Genomic DNA, 22,685 nt, shown 5'->3' on the forward strand with positions numbered 1-22,685 from the left:
TTTAATTGAGCCATTATTTGAATACCATCTTCTATTGGATAATGTAGTGATGTGAGCTGCAGTACAAAAATGTAAAAGCTGCCAGACGGGATCTAATGTAACTGTCCCTGCTGGCTGTTACACCTGCACTACACCGCCATACCCTCAGATATGAGTCACACATGCTGACTGTAGACCTGCTGCTGCAGTGTTTAACTCAGCCGTGCAAGAGTTGAGCAAAACAGACAACATACCAACAGTATTGCTAAGCAAAGGTCAGGCAGCTATAAAACCCAGCAGGGGTTGTCCTCTGAGGGAGCATCGGTGTGCACTTTTCAAAACTGCCTGACTGGCACTGATGCGAGCTAATGAGAAATATAAACCCCTGAGGAAAGAATTTAAAGGTGTGAGTTTGCTCCTGTGCAGGACCGTCCCAGGAGCGCAGTGGATCAGATCGGTTTTGGGGAGCGAGAGGTGGGCAGAACGAGGATGAGTGTGGAGGAACAGCTGGAGAGGATCAGGAGAAACCAGGAGGCCTCGTCGCTCCGAGAGAAGAAGAGGGAAACGCCATCCCGCTCACCCTCCTTCAGCAAAGACAACCCCTTTGTTATCCTGCAGGTGATGTCACAATGCCCCTATACACACACACACACACACACACACACACACACACACACGCATATACATGTAAGCCTGAAAGTAGGCTCTTGTATTAAACTCTTCTGTGGGCCCTGAAAACTGTCAAACATTTTCAATCTGTTAATTAATTCAATTAATTTAAGTGTGTGTGTGTGTGTGTGTGTGTGTGTGTGTGTGTGTGTGTGTGTGTGTGTGTGTGTGTGTGTGTGTGTGTGTCTGTGTGTAGACCCGGGCCCAGGCAGAGGGTGCCTGTGCAGACCCTGTGGAGCTGGAAGCAGCTCTGCAGCAGCTGAAGGTGGCTCACATGGAGAGACTCACACCGACTGCACCAAAGGTTCATGGGATATTTGATTACAAATTGTTTATATCATTGTCACATTCAATAAGATGGCAACCAGTTCCAATTGTGGCAACAATATGCATAACATTTTCATCCAAAACAAATGTACATTTTCAAAAACCTTGACAAAAAGAAAGTGTAAATCGACCGTTTTTCCACGTCCAGGAGTTGCTGAGAGCGGAGGAGGTGAAATATGACAAGTGTGAGGAGGTACAGCAGGGCAGGGCTGTGACCCTGCGGAGTGTGAAGGAGCCGCAGGCTGAGACCAACAGCATAGACAACGAGGTAAGACGCCGCAGAGACACACTGTGGACGTAGAGGTTTGTCATAATTCAGTCAGTTCCTGTTGAGGATTCTACTCATTTCACACATTTTCACAGTTTTCTATCCCTTGAAGGTTAAGAATGGAATGGCTTGACATGCTATTAAAGGAGAAGGCTGGATGAGTCTGTTGCTCTCTGATGCCCCTACCCTGTCTGTAGCTCTCAGCTCCAAACCCACTGGTTCTTTAGCTTTGAAAACACCTCACTAATATATGGTTCCATTTCTTTTTAAAGGCTCAGTAAGGTCCTAAAACAGCTGGTAATTGCAGTTTTTAGAAAACCGTTACCCAAACGGGAAGAAATAGCATTTGTTTGGAACTATTTTCAGATGTGGATTAATACACTTTTGATGCTTTAGTGAGTATTTTTGGCAGCAGGACGGCGTGTGTGGGACTGAGTCAGTGGCTCAGAGGAAGGAGATATATCAGGCTTAGATACACACACAGTATTTGTGAGTAGGATGAATTCATTGTTAGTTTGAGTTTGACAAAAACACATAATTAAAGTGTGAACTACCTCATGAAGATCTCAAACATTGAAAGGCAAAATATACTGTACACTTTCTTAAAATGCACGGTAACTGTTGATGTGGATGTCGGCAATTAGTGAAGTGGTACAGTGGTTGGTGCAGTCAGCTGGAGGCAGCAGACGCAGCAGGTGGTGCAGAATCAAAGGAATTCTATTACACTGCTTCACCGTACGCTGTTAAATGCACAGTCTGTAATCCCAGATCTGTCAGCCACACAGCGGCTAATCGGCCACTGTGGCCGTAACGTCTCTGAATGTAATCTGGGACAATAACAGAGGATTTGTGGGAATGTGGAGGAAGCCAGGTTGGCTTTAAAGGGTTTATCTCCTGGATTCAGCCGGGATCCGGAGCTGGGTCTGGGCTGCTCTCGAGCGGGATGCCACCCTGGAGGTCCATGGGGCCCAGAGTGCGTACAGCACCCTCACTCCCCAGCAGTGAAACACAGACTCATTCATTCATTATTTTCTTTCTTTATTTTTCTGTTTTATCATCTGTCTGCTCATTTATTTTTAATTGGCTTATTTTTGTTTGGTTATATTTCTTATAGGTGCATATTTCATCATTTGCCAGTATCCACATATTCTCTGTAGTGATCAATATTTCCTTTTTATTTCAAAAAGTCAAATAAAAAAATAAAAAATCTTTGTCATCATGGTGTGACAGCACAGAATCAAAGTCTTGCTGACATAAAAGATGCAGCGTTTGCTTTGAATAAAGACAACTGAGTTCCTTTTACCAATACAGCTTTTTATATATATGTATGTGTGTGTGTGTGTGTGTGTGTGTGTGTGTGTGTGTGTGTGTGTGTGTGTGTGTGTGTGTGTGTGTGTGTTTCAGCTGTGTGAGAGTCAGAGGGTGGTGATTCTGGACCTGGGCACAGAGCCTCAGCGTGTGGAGATAGTGAACCTCGAGCCCTTTGAGGATGACGAGAGCAGGGAGCAAGACCTGACGAGCTCACCTACAAACACCACAACTGAAAACAGGTATGGGTGTTTGTGTGTGTGTGTGTGTGTGTCACAAACCACTACAGGGGACTGTTGTAGTTGGACTCACTTGCCTTGATTGATGAAGGCATGTTTGTCTTCATCAAGGGAAACATACGCCAAAAACACTTGAATTCACCAGAACATGATGAGATTTTTTCAGACACTTGAGGGCAGAGGAATATCCTCTCTCTCTCACTGGGTCTGCCTGCTGTTTGTTGTTGGGCAGGCAGAGTACAGACAGTTAATGATGCGCTGAAAAACTGCTTCCCGCTAAGTTTGTGGACTGAAAACCCAAAACTATGAGTCAAAAAGAGACTAGGCCTGTTTGTGTTTGCACTGAGGTTTGTCTGGCACATTGCTCGGCTTCAAGCATGTCTATCTAGTGTTCATTAGACTAACTGTGGTCGAAGTGACGCGTTCTGCTGATTGTAGCTTCCAGACCCCTGAGCCTGAGACGCCCAGCCCAGAGCCCAAGGAGGAGGAGGGAGACATGACGCAGCAAACCACCAGAGAGGGGAAGCTGGAGAGGAGCCTGGACTCTTACAACCAGTTTACAGCAGATGACAAGAAACACAACAACAACAACAACAACATGTTGGCTTGTGAGTGAAGACTCTCTCCATCGCTGCTGTACATTCATTTACATAGTGTCATAGTAGATATATTTTTAAACACCAAAAAAAACTCTAAATGTAGTTTTACATCTCCTCTCTCAGGCTTCTCTATGGAGCTCTAGTAACAACAGGTCAGTGAGCCAATCAGAAGAGAGGAGGCTCTGAGCCTTTCTTCTGATTTCAAGTAAACACTCAGAGAAACCAAATCCTGCAAGGTTGGATGGTGGGTCCAGGTGCGCGGGGCTTGGGGCATGGCTGTGGGGCGTGGTGACTGTGACTGTTTTGTAACATCACAATGTTACAGAAGTCCTGACGGCTCAGTTTCTGAATACAGGCTGTGTGCATTTCTCTGTGGACTTTCACAGTATTAATATAGAACTGAGACTGGCTTTACATACAAAAAATCTCAGAGATGCTCTGACATTTGAGAATTTATAGTACAGCCAACAAGCATCACATTTATAATCTCTGCTGTCAATGAAACAGACAGATCAGTCTTATTTATAAAGCCATAAATCATAAATTTGACCACATGTTGGGTTTTTAAGGCCTGTTTTGATATTTTGAGACTGTTTGTAGGCAAAAAAAAGCTCAATAAAGTCTTATAAAGCAGATTTTACAGCATGTAAAACATCATGTCAGGATCTTCTGGGGCAAAGTACAGAGCTAGCGTCAGCATTTGGTTAGCCTACGTAGCTTAGCATATCATTACTCGTGTTGTTTCACTTAGGAAAACAGTCCTCCAGTCCTTCTACTGAACAGGCTCCGGAGGTTGGACTTTAATATCACAGATGTATGTGAAGTTTGCTTAAGATAAATCAGACTGTTTCTACCTGTCTCACTCTTCATCTTTGCCTTGGCTGCGTGTGTTAAGATCTACTAAATCTTTCCACAGGTAGCTGACATTCAGTCTTTGCTACAGTACTTTACGCACATACATTTTTGTAAAGGACTGAGGAGCATAGAACAGGAATAGATGGCTGTATTTTACCCGCATTTTAAATAATGTTTTGTTTTTTTTGTTTTTTAGCTTTTGTTTAAGCTTTAGAATAATGAAAAGTAAAGAGTGGTATGCCCAAAAAAAAAATTAGATGAGTAAGCCCCAGCTGCACCATAAGTAGATAACTGGACGGATGGATGGAGGGATGGATGGATTATGGCATTCACAGATTAGGAGCTTTTCTCTTGTTAAATCTCAGTTTTAATTCAGTTTAAAATTCCCACTGCATTTATTCACACGCCACAAGACCGTGGAACGAGGAGCCTGAATGAAATGACTGTGTTGTGGAACATGTGGCTTTCAAGCTGAACGGACAGCACACTCTAGTGGATGAATAATGAAACTGCAATGTTTTTAAAACAAGGTTTTTCAGGAAAGACGGGCTGAGCTTTGAATGTTTCAACATTTTGGAAAAAGTCTTGCTTTGCTTTGTTTTCACTTAGGTGGCTTGATGTTTGTTTTGTTTTTTTTCCTAGCTTAATGAATTACTGTGAATCCTCATCACTCACGTTCATCACTTCTCCTCCCTGCAGCGCAGACATTCACCTTGGTGAGCAGCGACACGTGAGCGACGCCGGCCTTGACATCCACACTGGCATCCCGTAGAGCCCAAATGTAGCCAGCCTGCACAGAGCATGCTCCACGGCTTCCTGCGTTTACAACAGAACTACTTTGATACTACTGTTACATGCCCACAAGGAGACTGAGACCGAGAGGATGACGGGCCCCCCCCCAACGGACTGAACAACACACAGACGGGCCGCCATCACATCCAGACAGAGAGAAAGGCAGATGTACTGTATCTTTAGCACCTATTAGATCTGTTCATACTGATGTTTCCTGAAGCTAAACATTAAATCCACGTTGTCATATTTATCCCAAAACATTTATGCATAAATATAAGATTGTGAAATGGTTTAGTTATAAAGGAGGTTACAGATGTTACAGATGTCTGAGCAAGGCCAGGAATGTTCTGTATGCATCTATAAAGATAAATCAGTCTGATGTTAACATTACAACACTCTTTTTGTTCCTAATGAGTTGCCAGCTATGCAGGAAATCATCAGCCACACACGGTTCATTACTGTAAGAGATGTGTCAACTGATTTCTTAAACTACTTGATCTGCATGACAGTCGTCCCTCCGGCCCTGAACACAGGTAACGAGTGAATAACAAGTGTGTATTGTACAGGGTTAGTGCTACATCTGTTTCAGCCAGCTGTACCGGTTCACACCTGGAGGCAGGTCTATCCAGTACAATCACAGTCTGAACGGTTGGTCACTGGAGCGGTTGATTTAGTCCTCTGGCTCCTCAGCAGTAGTAATGAGGGGACCAATGCTGTTTGTGGTCTCTTCTGTTCCCTCTGATTTTACAGGTTAGATTTAATAACAAACTCAGACTCAGGCTGTTGTTTGCCTTGGAGAAAGTACTGTTTCTCTGTTTCTCTTCCTGAATCTCCCATTTGAGAGTCGGTAATGGTTAAACATCAGCTATCAAACACCAATTAAACAACCTCACTCACTACTGTCACTCACTGGTACAAGTAATGGGCCCAGTAGAGAAAGATGAAAAATAAAACAAAGGCACTGACATACATGTTTCACAATATGAATTTTTCTTCATTTGAAGGATTTACTTCACGGTCTGTGACGCATTCTCAGTGGGTGTTGGGCTCCACCAGGGAAAACCCCACAGTTTCTGTTTTTATTTTGATGGACAGAATCTCTAGAAGATGTCAGGTAATGTGCGGTAGTTCTGTTGGTTTTTTATCAGACCATGACCCGCAGCGCCCACAGGGACAGTTTACAGCAGAGTGTGAAGCAGCTGGTTTTAGAGTCTGAGAGCGTGGTGCACCGCTGGAAAATAGAGTGAGCCAACAAAATGAGTTCCCCTGACAGTGTGGCCGGGCTCATCCTGAGAGAGAGGACGAGGGGGACTGGAGTGAAACCAGTGCTATTTCCTATAGAAAGGAACCAGTTGAGGTGGTTCAGGCATCTGATTAGGATGCATCCTGGACATCCTGATCTTTAGTGATCTTCCAGGCGTGTCCAACTCAAAGGAGGTCATTAGGTAACAACATACACAAGAGAACAGTTAATCCCTGCAACACTATGACTGAGATGGCGACATCTGGTCAGGAATAGGACACTTTTTCCATTTCTATGGGCTGCAGTCTTATACAAGCCACTGGCTAAAGTAGGTAGAGTGCATTATAACTTACTGTTTCACTGCAGTTGTTAGAGAATACTACCTGTCCACTGCAGTATAAACTCAGATTACCGTGTTTTAAAATTTGTATTTAATGCCGTTCACCCAGTCAGGATGAATTACATGTAAAGAAAATGCTGAACACACAGTCCTGTTCAGTCTTTCCTATCCTTGGCTCAGCTGGTCCATTGCCTTTTGTTACCACAGACTCTAAGTGAGTGTCATTTTTCTCTTGATTTTAAGAGCTACAGCTATAAGTATAAAAGATGAAACCATTTCACAATCTTGACTGTATGTACGACTTGTTTTGGGGGAAATAAAGCTCCATAGAAACATGTTGCTAAATACATACACACATGTCAATATACAAAACCTTTTGATACCTTACTAAGTATTAAAGTCAGCTTAACATAATAATGATTAAAATTAGAGTATTCTACTGGTCTGGAGGAAGGGAGGGGTTAGCTGTTACTGAGCTGCTGGAGGTGAGTGTACAGCTGTATATAGGAGCACGCAAGACGGGCTAAGCACCAAAACTGAACACACATGCAGTGCTTTACTTTAACCCCAAAGTGACCGCTGATGGTCTTGGATTTTAAACCTGCTCTGATTTTAATTCTTAGTGTTGATTTGAGACCAGAGGCTCCCTTATCGCTCTATTTTCTTTTTTTGCACCTGCAACATAACAGATTGTCCTTCATTGGATATATATATATATAAATATATATTAAAAAAAGTATATAAACAAACTTAAAGCAGGTTTTTACTTCAACAAGGTGCCACTTCATGCTGCTGTTTTCCTCTTTTTTTTCTGGACAGAACTAAGTCTCTTGCAGAAGTTGTGATTATTTATGTCGAGCAGACAGTCTGTTGGATGACACACACAGTATGTGAATGTTTTGGATTCCCACTTTGCTTTGTTGTTTTTTTTTTTTTTTTTTTTAGTTGTCTCTTTTTGTTCTTCTTTCTTTGGTTTACATTAGTTAGAAGATATACAGTAAAGAGGCTGAGGACACGACACAGATGAGACATTCTGGGTTTGAATCTGTCCCAGGTGGTGAAGAATCGGAGAATAGCACATGTACGAAGCAATAAGTCGGACTTTGGAGCTCCAGGATATAAAAGAAATTTAAAAAGAGATGTATAAACTGTAAAAAAAAAAAAAAATTAAAAAATAAAACAAGATAGCATAATTTATGTACACACTGAAAAGAAGAAGAGCGAATATTATAACTATAAGAGGTTATTATTAATATTATTAGGGTCAATATGCAAAAAGTTCATACCCATCTGTTTTATATCATGTGAAATAAATGTTGATGTTCTTAAAACATGCTCGTAGCTGTTTTTTTTCCTTTTTCATCCATGTTAGTTTGACTTTTCAGGTTTAGTGCTTCTTTCCTTTTGTCCATTTATTTGATTTAGAATAACCCTGTGGTTCCCTGCCTTGTGACTCTTTCAAAGGAAAACAAGTTAAATGATCCATTATTTTACCAGAGAAAAGCCAGAAAGTATCATTTTAATTTATGGGATTTTTTCTGTTCTTTTTGACTTTTACCTTTTGGTGAATCCTCAGATTGACCCCCAGCTTGAGAAATACTGGCTAAAGAACATGCACTGAGTGAACATGATGGCTCTTATCAAATGTATGTATGTAGGGTTTTCAGTTGTAGTTTATAATAATAATATGATAGATCAATAATCTAGTACATGGACATTGAGTTGTGACTGTTTTGTCAACTATTGTCAAGAACAAACTTTCATGATTTTAAGCCTACACAAACAAAAAGTTCCAAAAGTCCTCCAAAAGTCCTTTGAATAATAATAAAAGGCCATGTGATATGGTTGAAAGCTGTGGAAAACATTAGTAAGTGGATCATGACATTTTTTTTCCAGAAAAAAAAAATCAAACTGCAAAAAAACTAATTATGCTGCAGAAAATTCATATTTGAGCATTAGTAATCATTCCGCTCACTACTGTGTATTAATTAACCATCTGTGAGCTGAGGTGTGGAATATTTTGTGGCCTAATATACCTGAAATTGTATCATTAGAGAGGACATCTTTTCTCCATGTTAGCACAGGCAGTACAGGAGCAGGCCTTCATCTCAATGCAACAAGTTGGCCACTCAGGTCAGAGCAGCTCAGAGTGTCCAGACAGAGTGGAGATAGTCAGTTTAAAACGAGAACCGCTGTGGTCCAGTCATGGAGGCTGAAACAGGCTAAAAACAGCAGCGGTTCCTTCAGGAATATGCACCTCGCTGAGATAAGAACGTGCCTTTTCAGCACTTTCTGAGTTGGATCATTTTTCTGTTTGTCGGAACACGTGGAGCTGAGAGGCCACAATGCCAAAGATCGTCCATGTTTACGAAGATGATTCACTCCGTATACAGCAAAAGCTCAGTCTGCTCCTCCTAGTGGTGCCTGGACACCAGACCAATCAGCGAGCTCATGTTGGACCAATCACAATCATTTATCTGAACTGGGGCGGGTTTGATACGATGACTGACGGAGGAGCACTGCTGAAGCATTTTTGTTAACAACCAAGATGGCTGCCACTGCTGTGAAGTGTATTGAATTTTCTATCACAACAGTATTAATCAAACTGGACAGTGTATTTTCTCTAAAAGACCAAAACTACGCATACTACATTTCTTTAATAAGAAAGATGCTTTTGCTGTTTTAAAACAATGTTTTAGATTAGCTAAAGGGGCTAAACTTGAATATAACTTCCAAGATATGCTAACTAGCTATGCCAAATCAGGATTACTTTTAAATGTAGCACATTTAGTATCAATTTAAAGATGCTTACATTTGTTCGGTGTCAGGTATCATTAGTATTATAGTGGTCTTATGAAATAGTCCACATGGAACTGAGAATTTTGTATGCACTGCTGTTAACTCAATATTAATATCAAAGTTACTGCTGAACTCATGTTCGGGCACCGAGTGAGACATCACTCTAATTAAACCACCTTTGGCCATGCGGGGCCCCGACGTCATGCGAACCCCCTGCTGTGTTTTACGCTTGAAGCGGAGAGTGTGAGTGGAGGAAAGAGGGCAGCTTGAGGGCAACTTTTCGAGAGGAACATCACCAAAATATCTTCGCGTGCGGATCGAAAATGGCTCAGATAACGAGCGAAGGGGCCGAACAAGACTCTCAGCCGACGTCGGACCAAAACGGCACCGGCGAAACAGCAGAAACCGGCACAGAGGAACAGGCCGTGCCGGACCCCAAACAGGAACCGGGCGACAACAACGAGAACAGAGCAGGAATGGACGTGAACAGTGGTCGTGGTGCGTCGGAGGAGCACGGGGACGACCCGTCTCTTGTTCCCGACGCCGACAAGGAAACTGCTTCCCCAGCCGAAAAAGCAGACAACGATGCGGGGGAACCCGGTGTTAAACTCTCTGAACCGGGGAAAAGTCCCGTTCAGGGGAGTTTGGCGAGTAGCATTGATTCCGCACAAGAGGGCTCCCGGGTGCTGAAACAAGAACAAAGAGAGGGGGAGAACGTGTCCTCCTCTCTGCCCACCGACCGCACAAAGACCGCGGAGAGAGCCGAGCACGGCACCAAGAGACGGGCCAGCGTGGAGCTCACCTCGTCGGATGGAGAGCCGCTCAGCCGGATGGATTCAGAGGACAGGTCTGTAGTGAGCTGTGTGGAGAGGCCTACACTGATTTCCAGAACAGCCAAGAGGTGGTGTTAGGTCACAGCAGCATGCCAAGTTCACTGTTTTAGCTAACAGTTTGTTTACAGGTTTTAGTATGGTTCTTTAACACATAGTGAACATGACGTGCTTGTCTATAATTCACTTCATAATAGCCCAGCTGGCTCTTTTTATTACAACAGTTATTACTCTTATTATTATTATACAGCCTCAAGCTGTTGTGTTTTACTGAAATAACAGTAAAGTCCAACTATAGGGCCCATTAGCCTGGGTGGAGGTTGGTCTGTTAAATTACACCACCTTTATACCCTTTAACACTGATGGTGTAGGAGGTGCTTTGTGTTAAAGTGATGTTTAGGTGTGAAAACCTGGATGGTTTTGTTGTATTGGAGGATTAAAGAGGTAAAATTGTGAAGTACATGAGCAAAAATGAGAGGAAAATCTGAAAAAACAAATATAATTTTGTGGAGCTGCTTTCATCAGCTCACCACCCCTCATGTTGATCATACAACCTCCTGTGGTCTCTACAGCCACTGTTGTATGTCAGGTATTACTCTTACCCTACTGGAGACCTTAATGTTAACCTCTCTAAAGTAATCATGAATATATATATACATATACATATACATATATATATGCTTACATGTTTTTAGTGATTTAGAGTAGAAATATAAATAATAATAAAACTAACCACTTTTGAGGAGAAAGCAAATATGAAGAGAGTTGCAGCCAGTGTTTGTTAGAAAGCAGATGTTAGCCATGTGAGTTTGCTTTTAATGCAAACACAACACTTCCTGCAGCTGTTTCCTAGTAAAAGTCCTAAAGCAGTCTGAATTGATTATGGATGTTTTACCAGGAAGCAGCTGCAGTGTTGATATATCCTCACTGAGGTCAATGTATCTTTATTAAGGTCCCACAGTTTATAGTTTTCTGGTGTTATATCTGAAGTTTTGATCCATAAGAAGATATATTTGTGGTTTTAAGTATCAAAAACCATCTCAATGTAGTTTTACATCTCCTCTCTGAGGCTTCTCTCTGGAGCTCTAGTAACAACTGGTCGGTGAACCAATCAGAAGAGAGGAGACTCTGAGCGAGGAGAGGCTGAAGAGAGCCTATTGTTTTAGATTGACAAAGAAGAACTGATTTCAGGGAAAACTGACATTATGTCTAGGTGGGAAACTGTTAGATTATTAATAAATTGCGGGGCATCGGATTAGTATAGTCTTTCATACTCACCAGTGCAGTATCAGAAACATTTCCAATACTAGTATCATCATGAGAGGAATTTTACACCACAAAAGTCTTTGCAGACATAACTATTTTAATAATTCAATAATTATTTTTTTATTTTTTAAGTAAAAAAGCTAAAGATTTAATAATTTCAGCTTCTCAAATGACAGGATTTGAGAAGCAGGATTCCTTTGTCATACGAGATAGTAAATTGAAAATCTGTGGGGTGTTGAACTGTTGGTTGGACAAAATGAGACATTTGAAGTCACCTGAAGACATCTGGAGACACCTGAAGACAACTATGGGCCCATAGAGCATGCACAGTATAGTCCTTGGCAGGTTGTGGGTTTAATGCTTCCTCCTGTCAGGCTGATTGACTTCCTGTTTCCTCCCCACACACATGAAAGGGATAAAATAATTTGACCACACTGCTCTTCTGAACTCTCCAAATGTCCAGAGAAGAGAGATCAGATTCTCCTTGTACAAAAAGTCATATTGGAGGTTTTGGTAGCGCTCAGAAAAATGTATTCACTGTTTTTTCTAATTATTGTGTATGGGAAAGTGTGCGTCATGTCATCCTGCAATACAGACTGTGGCCACTATGAGAAAATCTCCTCACAACCCCACTGTCAATGGACTAGTGTCATTGAAATGAATTTGAGGCTACATCTTTGTCATGAACCTGGTCTGAAAGTGGCCTCACAGTGGCTGGTGTAAATGTAATGAGATGCACCGATCCAACATGGCTCTCTCAGCTCTGATACCTGTACTCAGAGTATCTGTTGATCATCCAGTCCTCTGTTTTCCCCAGTTTTTTACTTAATCCTGAAAAGGACAAATAGTGCAGGAGGATGACTGCTGTTGTGAACAGATGTGGACCCTACAAACAGCACTGATCTGTGATCAGAGCTCATACTGTACACTCTCTCCTGAGTGTGTTTGTAGCACATCTTAAAAAAAAAAAAAAAAAAGACTAAATTTCAAATGCTTCAAAATCTTCTCCTAAGTGCAGAAAAATGTGCAAGTGATAGAATAGAGCCAGTATTCGGTCTTGTTGGCTAACCCTGAGCAGCATTGTCTTCACAGACATGTGTTTCACAGTAAAAGCCTACCCCTACATTCACATAAAATGCCTTTATTGTGAAGCACATGCAGGAGTGATGGTTTAGTATCAGCAGTAGATTGACGGCTTGAGTCTGCATTAATTTCTATCCTGTGCATTAGTTGTACAAACCTTTTAATGAGGTCATCACCCTTTATTTGATCCTTCAAAATAAAGCATTCATGGTGTGGGTAGGTCTGTGGTTATTGGTTGATTTTTTATTTTTACTTTTTTTCCTCCTCCCCCACCCCCTGATTTTTTTTCTGCCCGTCGTTGTGAACTTTTCTCGCTTCATTAGAACGCGAACTTCCCCTCGAGGCGTCAGTGACATTCACGCTGTGAATCAATCAGCACCGTTGTGATACCGCAAGTTGAATCCTGAACCTCTGCCAGAACTCATCTCACCATCAGTCATGCCAGCTGACGCACTGTTGTGAAATCTGTACCATATACACCTACACTACTGCTGCTTCAGGTACACTATGAGTAACAGTGTTCCTACGGCAACAGTGGATCACTGGAAGCTCCACCACTCAAAGACCCATTTCCACTTTGAGCACAGGAAATGTAACTGTTGTCCCGTGGTTTTTTCCAGTTCCCTGTTGATTTAATATTTTGTGGTCTTTTTTATTTCTGTAAACACAGTTGCTGTGACTTTCCAGTCAGGTTTGTCCCTACTTTTGGAACAAATCATGACACACGAAGCCTGAATCGAACAGGTTTGATATAAGCTGTCGAGTCACTGTGCCTGAAAACCAGGCTGCCACTCACCGCAAGCTTTTAATGAGTGAAAAACAGAGGCAGATTTCTTTGTGACTGAGACAAGGACAAAGATCTAGAACTGGGTGCAGCTGCTTGTGCTCGACCTCTGGCATTTCCTTAGTTTTAGGGCAGCAACTACTGATTAATGTCATTATTGATTATAATCTTCTGATAATTGTTTGGTCTTCAACCTGTAAGAACAAAGTGAAAAATGCTGATCTCAGTTACTCAGAAGCCAAGGTGTCATTACATGTACCTGCACTGACTCACTTTACTGTTATATAAGACTTTGAAAAGTTGAAACCAGGAAAAGTTTCATTGTTGTTTTTTTTTTCAGTTTGTTTACTGATTAAACAGAGATATAACATGTTCATGGACTGCAGACAGGTCGACTTGTCCTAGCAGCAAAAGCAAAGTGGAACTATTAACATTACTCATGGTTCTGTTTAGAGTTGCACCAATAGACGATGATCTCGTTGATCGACTATGTTCAGAGCAATCGCTGATGGCTTATGTCCTTACCTATGTCAAGACGATATTTAGCTTGTTTTCCCATTAATGTATTGACTTAGTAGTAGTATTGATATTAAATTTAATTTACCCCACCATAGTTAACTAAACGGACTCCACTTCCGTCAGGAGGGTGTGTTGAAGAAACCTGTTTAGTGACTTACTATCCGTCTCCTGCTCGTGCCGCTTCGCTCTATACAACATCAGAGAAATCAGGCCTTACCTGACTCAGTACACCACCTAGCTCTTCGTCCGGCCCATAGTTATCTCTCACCTACTACTGCAATGCTCTTCTGGTGAGTTTCCCTTCACATACAGTGAAACCCTTAAAGATGATCCAGAATGCAGCAGCTTGTCTGGTCTTAGATCAGTCCGAAAGGTCACATGTCACTCTTACTACTTATTGACCTACACTGGCTACCCATGGCCGCCCAAATCAAATTCAAGTCACTCATGCTGCCTTCAGAGAGACTTCTGGGTCTGCTCCATGTACTTCAACTCAATCATTCAACCTTATGCTCCTTCTCTTCCACTGTGTTCCTCTAAAGGAATGTGGTCTGTCATCATCCCTGCACACAAGACGGTCTCAGTCCAGACTGTTCTGGTCTGTGGTGTTCTGATGGTGGTGACAACATCTTTAAACCCAAAGACGAAGAGTGTGAAAGGTGGTGGTTGATTTAAAAAAAAAAAAAAAAAAAAAAAAAAAGCGTATATAATTACATCTGGAAGTTGCAAATGGTTTCACTTTATTTTATTATTTTACAAATAAAATAGTGATTAGTAAATGTAAAACAGTTTCAGTGCTGAGTTATAGGGGCAGGCTTGTTCTGGTTTGACATGCTTTTCCTTACTGTCTGCATCTGTTCGCAGGTCAATCCCAAACATAAATCAACAGACGGCCACTAACGTCTCTGAAACACAACTTCTTATTGAACGCACCTCAGGAAGCAAAGTTTTTATCCACATGTACTGTCCACTCTGGCTGTTTCATCAGCCGTATGTTATTCTCAGCTCCAGTAGGAGCCTGTGAACAGTGTCGTGTTAACGTTGGCTCACGGAGCAGAGAAACTCCAGACGCCTGAAGAACACATGAGACCGTCTGCTGTAAGACCTGTTTGGCTGCTGCTGGACTTTGGCTAATCCTGCTGTTGTGGCAGCTGTAAGACCACACTGTAACTTTTGTTCCCACATAGAGCAGAGTGGCAGCTGGAGGAGACAGTGTGTGTGAGTGACGTACAGTAAATGTGTGTGTTTCAGAGGTGTTAGTCCTCTTGTAGGATGTGTAAGCTTGGCCCCCACAGAGAACCAGCACGGACAGTTATCAGACCAGATGGTCATGTGACTTAGTCCACACACACACACACACACACACACCTGCTGCAGCTCTATCATACATGGATCCTAAAATGTGTTTTACAGTATTGCCACAAATGTTCAGATGAAACTTAAAGACAGATGTTCAACAGCCAGTGGTTTCACTTCACTTCACTTCACTTTACTTTGAAAGTCAGCTTGAAACCTGTTTATTATTCATCATTACTGATGAACTGTCCTTAATGTGCTTGTGATGAGTAGGTATTAAACCACATAAACAGCTCTGGTTCCACTGCTCTTCTAATTCTGATTTGAAACTTAAAAACCCGGAGTCAGATCTGAATGATGAGTCCTCCAGTTCAGAGTTGTCCTCACCTGTGTATGAGTCGTCCCAGCTGCTGCCACAGTGTTCAGACACACTTCATTTTCCTCATTGCCAAAAAGTGGTTGTGCTCATAACTGGTAACACCTTGGAGACAGGAAAAGAGCAGTATCCAATCAGAGTGCAGGGGCCGCTGGAGGCAGGAGGTCCAGGGGAGGAGGGATGGTATAAATATGCACTGAGGTAGACGCAGTGAAATGTCAGGTGCCACCTGCAGTGATAGAACAGCACAAACTTCAGCTCCCTGCCATCTGTTGGCTTTTACTGTCGACTGACTGATGATATTTAATGATTATTTTTCCTTTAAGAATCTGTTTTTATTTAGTTTTTTCATCTGATGTTATTGATGCTATTGATTAACGGTTAATTCACCTTTCTTTTCTCCTGCCACAGTCTGACCCACAGACACCTCTCAGTACCTCACATTTCACCTCTCAGTTGTGTAGTTTGTGCACCGTCACATTAACATAACAGTCTGTGGTGTGAGCAGGACAGCAGCTGCATGTGGCTTCAGTCACATGACAAACACGTATCATCCGTGACGTCTGTGTTCTTTTTGATTTTATTTCATATTATTGTCTTTCTAATGTCTTCTCTTTGTCGTGTGTGTGTGTGTGTGTGTGTGTTTACGCTCCAGTATCAGCAGCACCCTGATGGACATGGAGAGCACGGCGTCCAGCGGTCGCTCCACCCCGGCCATGCTCAACGGTCACAGCGGGGGCGCGGTGTCTGGGGGAGGCTCGGCGCCGGCGGGGGGGAAGTCTCTGAGCTATACATGCTGCTGGGATCACTGCCAGCTGCTGTTCCCCAGCAGCCCCGACCTGGCCGAGCACATCAGAGCCACACATGTGGACGGACAGAGAGGAGGGGTCAGTTTCCGACTGTTGGGTTACTGTGTGGGTGTGCTGTTCCCAAGGGTGCCTTAACGGAATTAGCTTTATTTAGAATGTAAACTCAGGTGGCATCAAATAACCGCAGATGCAAGTGTGAAGAAAGCACCAGTTAGGTCTGATCCGACCACAACATGCAGAGTCCAGTAGGAGTAAATGGACAGTGAACATCTGACTGGTAAACTCCAGTTAGAGTGCAGGTCAGAGGAGGGAGCTCAATGGCGAAACTAGGTTCTTCTTCCACTATATCTTACATGTGTTCCATTAAAAAAAAAAAAAAAAAAAAAAAAAAACTTTAACTGTCATGGAGAAGAAATCTACCATATTGACCCTAATAATAAGACGTAAGAGGAAGTTCATGCTTCCATTAAAGCATCATGTAAATCACATGTTTGTGTAGCTCATCTATCAGGCCCTGTTCAGACCATTAGTTAACGTGCCTCAGCTGATCCAGTCACAAGTGGACAAGTCGGTTCACACCTCCCCGTGTCTCTAGTGACCTCTACTGATCCGATATCACTTCCCTGCTCTAGATCTAAATAAACATGTATGTGTTGTTGCTTTTAGTCAGTTTGTTAGAGAGAGGGGGGGGGCAGGGGACAGGGCAAGGAATCAATGCACAGCTCTACAGTGAAATAAGGTTTTAGCCATTTGAAATAGTTCATTATGAAACTGTAGCGACTAATTAAACTGTGGCAGACGATGTCAAGCCTCTTGTGACTGGATCACCTGAGATGCATGTTAATGCCAGGTCTGAACATGGCCTCAGTCTCACACTCAGACTCCTGTCAGGCTCTTGGAAGCTCTGGATCTATTTTCCTCTGACAGCATCTTTCAGTCTTTTTTTAATTCTTCATCTGTGACGCCGGCATGTCTTGGCTTCTTGGCTGCTTGACAGATGATTCAGACCCGGGTTTATTTCTGCAGTGAAGAGCCAGCCGATGCCTCGCACTCTCATTGTTCCCCAACTAACTCCTGAAGGTTAAAGTGACCTCAGGAAACATTTTTAGAGCTGATTTAACTCTGAAAAACTCACTCTCACCTGATTTGAAGATACATGATAGCCAAGCAGCATGAAGGCTACAGATAACCCATAATGCAACACTCTGTGTGGGAGACGCTTTCCACTTAAAAACAATATCTAATGTCTAATCCTTGAACATACAAAATAATACAGCCACTCCCTTTTCAAACATAATATCCAGCTCAGTGTTTTTATAAAGTTCTGTTGTTTGTGTTGCACCACATTTTTTCCAAATGCTGCAGAACTGATATATTTTGTATTTTTCCATATTATTCTGAATCCAGGTCATTATTTATAGTTTAGTTGAATATTTTTTATTTTGTGCCTGCTCTGTCTGGCTGTGTGTTGTAGCCCCGTGTTTGGTTTTCCAACCACTGACCCAGCTCGTCTACACAAATAACAAGGGCCTGGACATGTCGGTTGGGGGCAGGTGTTCTCCATTGTTCTTCTTTAAAGGATTTGAGAAGTGAAATGTTGGTTACTGTTATGTCTGTTGTAGTCCTTGTTATGTGACATCACATCTGCCTCCTCCCCTGAAAGTACCTAGAACTTGTATTTATTATCCCGCCCTGATCAGGTCCCAGATTTATTTCCCAGGCTCAGAGGAGAACTCCAGACCAAAGGCCACTTGTCTGAACAATATACATCAAGATTTTTTCAAAGTTATATAATCACCTCCACCAAGGAGGTTATTTTTACACCTGTGTGTCCGTTTGTCGGCAGATTACACAAAAAGTACAGAACCATTTTGTACTAAACTCAGTGCAGGGAGGCGTCATGGGTTAGGCACTGATCTGGTTAAAGGGGTAGATCCAGGAATGTTTTTTTTTTAACACTTATCTTATCATTGCATTTTTTTAACTTTAATTTTTTTTCCTACCAGAGGTGAGCCAAGACCCGCCCCTACCTTGCCTGTGATTGGTTAGGTTTTAGGCATGATTGGTTCGGGAAAAATATCCGGGTAAGCCAATCAGAGGCAGGGTAGGGTGGGCCTTCATGCAGCTCGGGTGTTTTTTGATTTGATGTAAAAAAAAAAAAAATTTTTAAAAAAGAGTCTGACAGAGGTGTGTAGGAGTGTTTTACCTTGATGGAGCTCTGTACTCTGAGTGTTATTCTACTGCTGCCACCTGCCCTTCTGTGTATTGATTGTTTGTGTGTGTCACACAGGTGTTTGTGTGTCTGTGGAAGGGCTGCAAAGTGTACAACACACCATCAACCAGTCAGAGCTGGCTGCAGAGACACATGCTGACCCACAGCGGGGACAAACCATTCAAGGTGATGACACACACACACACACAAACACACACACACACCCCTTATCCACACACCTTATCCACTCCACCACACGTACATCAGATCAGCCAGTCATGAGCCAGACTGGAGAAACACACACACCTGTAATACTGTCCACCTGGATTCACAGTCTGTGTGACCTCTGTTAACTGACACGATCAATCATTTGTGTTCCTGCAGTGTGTGGTGGGGGGCTGCAACGCCACGTTTGCCTCTCAGGGGGGGCTGGCACGTCACGTCCCCACTCACTTCAGCTCGCAGAGTTCATCCAAGGTATCCAGTCAGGGCAAAGTGAAGGAGGAGTCTCCGTCCAAGGCCGGCCTCAACAAGAGGAGGAAACTCAAGAACAAGCACAGACGCTCACTCCGTATGGATCACACACGCAAACACACAATGTATAATGCCGTACTTTGACACAGAGACTTTATTTTTCCTGTTTTTATTTCCAGCCCGACCTCATGACTTCTTCGATGCTCAGACCATGGACGCCATCCGCCATCGAGCCATCTGCCTCAACCTGGCAACACACATCGAGAGCCTGGGCAATGGACACAGTGTGGTCTTCCACAGCACGGTGGGCTCACACACGTACACATATTATAATGCTACCATATTATCCACCGAGCATCATTGATGTGTGTATTTTTGAGCAGGTTTGGATGAACTCATTCATTCACTATCAGCTGTGTTGTAACAGCTGCCTGCTTGATTAGGAGCTGAGTCACCATGTTTTTCTCAGAGCTTTTCTAAAAGCAGCAGATGAGTGAGAGCTGACCATGATTTCATGTGCGTGTGGTTTCAGGTAATAGCCAGGAGGAGAGAGGACTCTGGGAAAGTCAAGGTCCTGTTGCACTGGACACCTGAAGACATGTAAGACCTGCTCTTCTCTCTTCCTCCTCCTCCTCCTCCTCTTCCTCCTCTTCCTCCTCATCACACTCTCCCTGTTTTCACCTCTCCTAAGCCTGTTTTGAGAGTAAAACCAAATGCTGGATTAGATTCATAGTCAATAAGAAAGGTTTAACTTCTTAGAGAGACAAATATACATCAAAGCACATCTTTTAAAGCCCTGAAGGTAGTTTATGCTATGTTGGTTGTGTAGCTGATTATTACCAAGTATGTAATTGGTGTGGTTTTACCTGTACACACAAGACCAACACTACACATGTTGCAACTGCACCCTAAGTTCTCTCAGAAGGTGGACCAGAGTCTCCTCATCTCAGTTAAAGGTCCCATATAGTATAAAGGTAGGTTTCACTGTTCTCAGTCACACCCCAAGCCTCGCCCACCAGGACCCACCACCCATCATTGCAGGATTGAGTTTCTCTGAGCGTTTGCCTGAAATCTGCTTTATTAATGTTGGCTCACTCAGAAAACAGTCAGCCAATCAGAAGAGAGGCTCATAGCATCCTCTCTTCTGATTGGCTCACCGATTGTTGCTAGAGCTCCGGAGAGAAGCCTGAGAGAGGAGATGTAAAACTACATTGAGATGGTTTTTGGTTCTTAAAACCACAAATATGTCTTCTTATGAATCAACACTTCAAATAAAAATATGGGACCCTTAACTGCTGCTTTTAAAAGGTTGAAGAGGATGATGACATAATGTGATTGCTTTTGAGAGCTCACCCCCAACTCCAGATCAGCTGTTTTCAGATCTTCCCCCAGGGCGCCACCCAGGCTCAAGCCCTAACTACACTGTAAAACATACAGCTTCCCACTGTTCCCAAAGTAAAGAAAATCACACTGAAATAAAAGAATGACTACAGTGTTAGATGAAGCAGTGGTAGATGTGTTCCTGAAACCTCTCCTCGTGTGTCAGACTGCCAGACGTGTGGGTGAATGAGAGTGACAGACTGCAGCAGAAGACCAAGGTGGTTCATCTGTCGAAGCTGCCCACAGACACAGCTGTACTCCTCGACCCCAACATTTACAGGTGTGTGTGTGTGTGTGTGTGTGTGTGTGTGTGTGTGTGTGTGTGTGTGTGTGTGTGTGTGTGTGTGTGTGTGTGTGTGTGTGTGTGTGTGTGTGTGTGTGTGTGTGTGTGTGTGTGTGTGTGTGTGTGTGTGTGTGTGTTGTGTGTGTGTGTGTGTGTGTGTGTGTGTGTGTGTGTGTGTGTGTGTGAGAGCTCATCTTCAGCACACTAAAGCATGAGAGTTTGGGACACTGATGAATTTTCTCACCCACTTTCTCCCACAGGATGTTCTTCTAACACCTCGAGAGAAGCTCCACTGTCACTTCCTGCTAATCAGACCCTGAGACGGAGGCCGTCTCCTCGTCTCTTCGTCTACACTCCACGTTCTCCCCCCCCAACCCCCTTCCTTCTCCCAGAGGATGCTGGGAGTGTAGTGACTTGTTTGTTGTGGCTGCTTGAGGCCTCCAGTGTTTTCTCATTAGGTGCTGAGTTTACTGAGGACACGTTAGAGCAACTTGTTGCTTGTTGTAGACTGAGAACTAACTGACAGAGCTGTAACAGTAGACAGTTAGACATGTGTAGAGAGAAGCTGTCTTTGTAAATACTTGAGATTTGTAATATATTTTTATACTTTGAATTTTTTTACTGTACTGTAGATAGATGTCTTTTTTTCCACCCAAACATTTTTAAATAGACGTTTTAAAAACTGATAATATTGGTCATGTGTATATAGCTGGCATAGCTCTGGTTTGATGTCATTAAACCTTTCCAACCTCCACCTGTTCTTGAGTCATCACCTTCCAGCCTTCACAGGTGTGTGTTTGTCTCCAGGGAACATGAATCATTGTGCTGCAGTTAGCTAAACCAGCTGTTTATAGAAGCCTTCTTAGAGTGAGGTTAGTAACAGAAATGATTTGTTTTTACATATGAGAGCAGATAATCTTCACCCATGGTCTCATTAGTTTATGCTTAAAAGACAAGGAGAAAGATAAAAGTTGTATGTGCAGGAGCTCATCCGTCATCTCACCAAGGGGGTAGGTTTGCCTATGGACACTATATGTCCCTACCAATATTTGAATGAAGTTGTTCGCACTGTTTGGAGTGAATTCGTTAATTCCAATGTGCCCTGGAAGAGGCTACGTTTCCAAGACAACCGCTTAAGGCCTGCTAGTATTTGATTGACCGACAGAGTGAGGGCTATCTGAAGGCTCACGTCGTAAAAATATCACAGTGGTACCTGACGTCACCAGAAAAATGTTGACTGATGTTATTTAATCATGTTAGCTAGAATTAACTACAATGCTAACCCTGGCTTCTGTCTGTCTCTGTGGGCTAACAGTCAGGTTGCTAGCAGGAGTGAACATAAATGGTGGATATATCAAGTTGAAAAAACACAAGAAAATGATACCATGAATATTTTGACAATTTTATGCCTTACTAGTTTTTACTAATTTTAACCACCACAGTAAGTAATATATATAAACAGGTACACAACATTGAAAATGGTCATTATGATTTTAATCTGGAATGTGTTTTTTTATGGTTTTCATCAATTGTTCCAACCAAATGTACTTACTGCAACATTACTGCAACATTCATTTAAAACAATTTCCTCTTCCTTTTAAATAGATATTCATGGACCTTTTTATATCATTGTAAACACTGATATAAAAAGATAACATAAAATATAGGATTTCATGGTTTTGTCTATGCCACAGAAAATTTTGACAGTAACCTTGGAAATTGTCTTCAGATACAGAAAAGATAAAATACATTGTAAAACAAATGTGACATGTTTATGTGAATTTACGATATAATTTACACTTGACTTAATACTTTCACAATCTAATATGATACAACAGCTTTTCCATAAATGCGGCCTTCACAAATATAACAATGATCTGTTTCTATTGTCACTATCAGAGAGCTATAACTGCATCTTTATTACTGAGGTTGTATTTAGCAATAGTGCTGAACTG

At 42.4% G+C, this 22,685-nt stretch overlaps 2 protein-coding genes across 20 annotated transcripts in view; both read left to right on the forward strand.

The window, feature by feature from the left end:
• LOC130163608 (pleckstrin homology domain-containing family A member 5-like) overlaps positions 1–7,954 on the forward strand; it is a 218,434-nt gene extending 210,480 nt beyond the window's left edge. For 17 of the 19 annotated variants that reach the window (XM_056367905.1, XM_056367900.1, XM_056367910.1 and 14 more), the window contains 6 exons: positions 406–597; positions 845–952; positions 1,124–1,243; positions 2,648–2,793; positions 3,229–3,398; positions 4,949–7,954. In XM_056367905.1, coding sequence (XP_056223880.1) covers positions 406–597; positions 845–952; positions 1,124–1,243; positions 2,648–2,793; positions 3,229–3,398; positions 4,949–5,016 — 804 coding nt within the window. In that variant the 3' untranslated portion in view covers positions 5,017–7,954. Of the gene's footprint in view, positions 1–405; positions 598–844; positions 953–1,123; positions 1,244–2,647; positions 2,794–3,228; positions 3,399–3,512; positions 3,542–4,943 lie in introns of all 19 variants that reach the window. The other 2 variants (XM_056367903.1, XM_056367902.1) reach the window with 2 other exon arrangements.
• A 1,648-nt stretch (positions 7,955–9,602) lies between these two features.
• aebp2 (AE binding protein 2) lies at positions 9,603–21,484 on the forward strand. Its single transcript, XM_056368201.1, has 8 exons — positions 9,603–10,265; positions 16,228–16,459; positions 18,672–18,779; positions 18,978–19,164; positions 19,247–19,371; positions 19,600–19,667; positions 20,614–20,727; positions 20,991–21,484. The coding sequence occupies exons 1-8, from the start codon at positions 9,742–9,744 to the stop codon at positions 21,001–21,003; spliced, it is 1,371 nt and encodes a 456-aa protein (XP_056224176.1). The 5' UTR covers positions 9,603–9,741; the 3' UTR covers positions 21,004–21,484.
• The last annotated feature ends 1,201 nt before the right edge of the window (positions 21,485–22,685 follow it).

This window comes from Seriola aureovittata, chromosome 22 (genome assembly GCF_021018895.1).
Source record: "Seriola aureovittata isolate HTS-2021-v1 ecotype China chromosome 22, ASM2101889v1, whole genome shotgun sequence".
Taxonomy (NCBI): Eukaryota; Metazoa; Chordata; class Actinopteri; order Carangiformes; family Carangidae; genus Seriola; species Seriola aureovittata.